At 39.3% G+C, this 5,577-nt stretch overlaps 1 protein-coding gene across 1 annotated transcript; it reads right to left on the bottom strand.

Annotated features, from left to right (window-relative positions):
- Positions 1 to 521: 521 nt before the first annotated feature.
- LOC107301641 (helicase ARIP4-like) lies at positions 522 to 5,403 on the bottom strand (the record flags this gene model as incomplete). The annotated part of the gene is made up of 7 exons (XM_015830837.1): positions 522 to 699; positions 1,462 to 1,804; positions 2,586 to 2,782; positions 3,362 to 3,495; positions 3,722 to 3,904; positions 4,497 to 4,726; positions 5,269 to 5,403. Coding segments are annotated over 7 exons (1,400 nt in total), but the record flags the coding sequence as incomplete, so codon positions are not given.
- Positions 5,404 to 5,577: the final 174 nt, after the last annotated feature.

The following is a 5,577-nucleotide window of genomic DNA, read 5'->3' as shown; positions in this document are numbered from 1 at the left end:
AGCTTTCCGCCGCGCCCTCAAGACATGGCTTTTTCAGCAAGCGGGTCTGGCCTAGGGAGAATTTTAAATAGGGACAATCTTAATTATTATCTTAACATGACACAGCGGTAAATATTTGTTTTTAATTGGTTTTTATTGGGGATAGTGCTTTGTACTGTTTTAATATGCTGTGAGCCGCCCTGAGTCCTGTGGGGAGAAGAGCGGCATATAAGTCTAATAAATAAATAAATAAATAAATAAATAAATAAAAGCACACTAATCAAAATACCCTAAGCCAAATTGCAATCCAAAGCTTTGTATCACTGGTAACTAGTATTCAGAGAATGTTTAGAACTTCTTATAGGAGGGAGACTTAAAAGATGGTTGCGTTCGGCATTATCCCCATATTGTTCGAAAAAATTAGACACAGCATTTAAGATGTGGAATGAAAACTGGCCTCTAAATAATACTAATATCATCCTAACTGTTATATTTTCATAAAACCTACCCAAAATACTGCTCCCTTTTTATTAAAAACACACCTTACAACAAACACAGAAGGCTTTAAGTGGGTTCAGTCCCAGCCAGCCGCTATTGCCTGCTTCACGAAACCTGTTCATGAACTCAGTATAAAGAGCACGCTGGATTTTTGACAAACGCACTAAGATAACATGTTCTTCCTTAGCGGGAAGCTGAACCTTCAGCACGTTGTGCCCTCGTCTACAGAAACAAGAGAAAAGAATATTAGGAAAGAAGTTCCTCAAAGTCTGCTCTCCGTCCCTCTATTAGGAATGGAAAGGAGTAAGCACCAGACACCTCAATTTAGGTATGGTTATTAATAAATGTAAAAGAACAAGTGTGATCAGCACTTTATATGTGGAGATTAATTTTCCACAGCCGATTATTGCAAAATCTTAAGTGTTTGGTCTGTAACCAAGTATAATCTCGCAACTGAATATTTACTTCCACGTATTATAATCTATGATGAAATTACATTTAATGTACATACTTCACGCATTTACACTATCAAGCCCTCATAAGTTATTTTCATATGCCCAAAATATTTACCAAAGCAACCTATTATTATGAAACTAGATTTAATGGCACATGCACCAAAAGGGTACTGCTAATGATGGCCTAAAACAGTGGTGGTGAACCTATGGCACGCGTGCCAGAGGCGGCACTCAGAGCCCTCTCTGTGGGCACCCATGCCGTGCCCCAGAGATGGTGAGGGACTGGCCCCTGCCGCCCTGGCTCCGCCCATCCATTCTGCCATGACCACTGCGGCCACACCCATCCAGCACCCGGTGATAAATAAGTGGGTTTTGGGTTGCAGTTTGGGCACTGGGTCTCTAAAAGGTTCGCCATCACTGGCCTAAAATCTAATCCGTCCACCTGATGAACCAAACACTTCCCATCCACTCATTATTTAAATACTTCTTCCAAAGACTGAAGGACTGTGAATGTGGCAAATGGCCTCACCTTTGTACAAAGCCTTCCAACAGGCTATGCAGGACATGACTGCGATACCGCATTAGACGAACATCATGGGAGGTGCTGTCAAGACACTGTCCGTTCAGGATAGGGCGCTCAAACATATTACTGAATTCCTGCCGGGTACCAAGAAAGTCGGGGCGTACAAAGTCTACCATACACCAATATTCAATTAAATTGTTCTGCAGTGGGTAGCCAGTCAGAACTACCCTTCGCCGAGATCTGATGCTTTTCAAAGCCTGAGAGGTGCTTGCATGACAATTCTTTATCCGGTGTCCCTCATCACAAATGACCACATCTGGTCCAGGCCGGGATAAAGCTTTCTCAATTCCTGAAAGGGAAAAAAAATGTCTCCAAAGGAATCTATTCTACCCTAGTCTTAACCGAAGTGGCATAATTATTAAGAATTGTGCTAAATCCAATAAGGAGTTTGGAGAAAGGAAAATGAGCTGCTCAGAAATTATTACTGGATTTCAGAAATCTCTGCTTCAGTTTTCAAGACAACACTGATAACAGAAAGACACTGATTACTTCCCTGTCTTAGGCTAGATAAGTATCATTTAAAATTCCCAATGACATCCTTCACTGAATGCAGTGGCAAGTGAAACTAGAATACGTGTTTGCTATGGAAGTTTATTTTTTTTAAAAAGCAGCAAATCAGTGAAAAGCAGTGAGAACTGGGACAATATTAACACAAACTCTTTCCACAAAAAGTTGCATTACAGTAAAGAAACATGCAGCAGAAGAGTTCAGAGAAACTCTGCTTCTAAGCATTTTATGTTAATAAAGGAATTATAAATTAATTAAAGAATTCGAACAAACTAGAATATAACTTTTCTGTTGAAACAGGAAATATATTCCTTAGTACAGGATTCTCCAAACTTGGCAACTTTAAGACTGGTGGATTTCAGCCACGCTGGCGAGGGAATTCCTGGAACTGAAGCCCACTAGTCTTAAAGTTGCCAAGTTTGGAGACTCCTGCCTTAGTGGTTTCCTGATTTCAGAATGTCTGTCTGTTCACGTCCAAATGCTAATAAAAATAGTCGTCTAAGAATTGTATCATTTAAATGGGAGTGAAAGATATACATAAAAGGAGGTTTGTGGGTTCTCACCTTTTAAGAGCTCCTGCTGACGATCTTCTTCATCCACATCAATAATGACAGGGCCAGTTTGCTTTTTGCTTTTCTTTTTCCTGCCCATAGCAAAGGATTTCTTCAATGAAAGTAGGCGGTACATCTCATAGCCCATCAACAGTACACCACCATCTGTCACCCAGTCAGTTACCACTTTGGCACGTGCTGCAGTGGTCCTGAAAAAAAAAACACAGGTAGGCAAAATACAAACGGGACAGTCTTTGTGAAAAAGGAGAATTTAACTCTATGTGCATGCATGTATAGTCAAAGTCTATTTGGAAAGTCAAGCTAGTTCAAAATACAATGGATAGGACAAATCCTGCTATTAACTGTGGCTGTCACTAACCTTAAGACTCTCAGTGAGCCTAAAGTATTTGCACTCAATGTCACCGGCTTCCACTTACATTTTAAATGCAATATGGTGCTCACTGTTTTCCACTGTGAGCATAATATTCTTCCTATATGCTTAATTCATCTGGGAAGGTTATTGTCTTTTTTATATTTTGTAAGAAAATAAAAGAGGACAGTATTGTAAGACTCGGGACGTGAGCAAGTTGAGATGGGAATGTAATGGATGGTATCCTACTTATTTTGGCAATTATACTTATTGCTACACTGAAATTAATCAGATGTTGTCATAAATAAATCTGTAGAAATTACCAAGAGAACTTTCCAATATCCATAAACAGGGCGCAAAATGCTCCAACAGCAGCAATTATAAATAACATCTCCAAAATAGAATTAATTCTCCTTACTTGTGTTCATCATTCAAAATGTGGACTTTAAAAGTGCGAGGCTGAATCTCTTTTGGGTCATAGTCAGCAGGAAGGGCTTCTGGTGCTGGAAGCCACATGTTGAACTCTGCTAACCAGTTCTGAAGAGTATTTACCTGTAAGGAAAATGGCAAGAAAGAAGCAATGGGATCCATTAATTATATATTTCATTCTACAAATACCTTAAAACACTGAAAAAAATATTATACAAATATTTCACGGATAGGAAAATTTAAAGAGGCAAATACAGAAGTTGAGGAACATCAAAACTTGCTAAGTATTTGAAAGGTCCTTTGTCCACCTAAGCAGACTCAAGTAAAGAGTTTCGCACAGCCTACTTACAGGTACAATTGCCAGGACAGTCTTTGCTTCAATATGACGGAAAAGTACATCCAAAAAGGAGATGACTTGCACAGTCTTGCCCAGCCCCATGCTATGAGCTAAGATACAGCCAAACCCACTGCTGGTTTTAAATCTGTCCAGGGATTCCACCAAATTATCATATAGGAAACGAATACCACCGATCTAGAAAGAGTAACAAATAGTGTCAAAGAGATTATGGACGGGTACTATCAAGTTAGTGGTTATGGACCTAATTTGTAAATGCAAAACCACAAACACAGGCAAATAAAATCCACTGAGGTTTATATAAATCAATGACATGTCATAGTAAAATGTCTAGAACAGTGATGGCGAACCTTTTAGAGACTGAGTGTCCAAACTGCAACCCAAAACCCACTTATGCATCGGCGAGTGCCAGGTGGGCGTGGCCAATTGGGTGGGCATGGCCCATTGGTAGGCGGGGCTGCGGTGGTAATGGCAGACTGGGTGGGACTAAAAAGTTCAATCAATCAATTCCAACTTTGCAAGATCTTTTTTTCCCGCGAGAAGTTGAAATTGACTGAACCTTTTTTTTTTTACACATGGCGGCGGAGGCCTAAAGCGAAAAGGTTTTATAAAACCCAGCTGAAGGCCTAGGAGTGGAGCGATGGCGCGCGTGCCCACAGAGAGGACTCTGAGTGCCGCCTCTGGCACCCGTGCCATAGGTTCGCCACCACTGGTCTAGAAGAGAATTTGGTGACAATTATGTTCAGTTCTGCAGCAGAAATTTCAATACCTGGTGAGGCTTTACTGCTCGGGCAAGCTGAGGAGCCAGATAAATGTCTTCTTCATTTGGTGGATGGTTGATGTTAATAATTACTTGCCCTGAAGCATCTAACTGATTTAGAGCATCATTCACGTGGGCACCACTGCTCTCTTCAGTATCATCATCCCCTTCATTGCCAGAATCACTGCTGTCTACAATATGGAGGGCTTCATCTTCTCCTGAACTTAATTCTATCACTTCTGCAACACAACCAGATGTAGAGGATTAGCATATCTATTATATTTTATAGTCAAACATATACGGTGACTTATGACCCTCTGTCTTCATCTAGTAAAAAGTGGAAAAGGGCAAATAATAATAATAAAAAAAATGAAAATATGAAAGTAATCATATTGACTGATTCCGATTAGTACCGAGTTATTAAACACTTTGTAATGGTTTGATATGGCATTTATTATGCCTAGTCAATTTCATACATTTTTATCCCTAGTCAATTTCATAAATTTTATCAGTTTCTAAAATATTTTTCAACTTGGAAATGTTCTTTCGACAAGCCCAAAAACTGTCACTAAAACCCTGAAATAGAATAAATGATGTTTTATTTTCAAACAAAGTACTGTGATGACAAAAAAAAAATTAAAGGGAGTTACTGATTAAAATTCTTAAGAAATAACATTTACTTGTATTTTTCAAAAAAAAAAAAAAAAGGAATCCTGCTGAGTGCAAGATACAAAGGTGTTGGAAGCCATAATGCAGGAATGAATTTTCTATCCATTCTTACCATCTTTAATGCTATGGAGTCTTCCTTTGGAGTCATCCTCACTACCACTGCTGGTGCTGTCTAAGCAGATGACCTCTTCATTTAACACTTGGGGGGGAAGCTGAGCAACGTCAGCAGTTCTTAAAGCAATTTCCTCTAAAAACAAAGCAACAAACTCAGAACATAATGGATGGAGAGAAAGTCAGACTAAAAATTACCCCCACTTCAGTTCACCCACCAAGATTTGATACCACTGAAGTATCTTAGTTGTACCAAATTTGATACAACTGATTATATAAAAGGCTTTTCTAATATACTTCAAGTAATGTT

The sequence above is a fragment of the Protobothrops mucrosquamatus genome, unplaced genomic scaffold (genome assembly GCF_001527695.2).
Source record: "Protobothrops mucrosquamatus isolate PMUCROS unplaced genomic scaffold, P.Mucros_1.0 scaffold15249, whole genome shotgun sequence".
Taxonomy (NCBI): Eukaryota; Metazoa; Chordata; class Lepidosauria; order Squamata; family Viperidae; genus Protobothrops; species Protobothrops mucrosquamatus.
The sequence above is the reverse complement of the archived record's forward strand: the minus strand, read 5'-3'. Positions and strand labels throughout refer to the sequence as shown.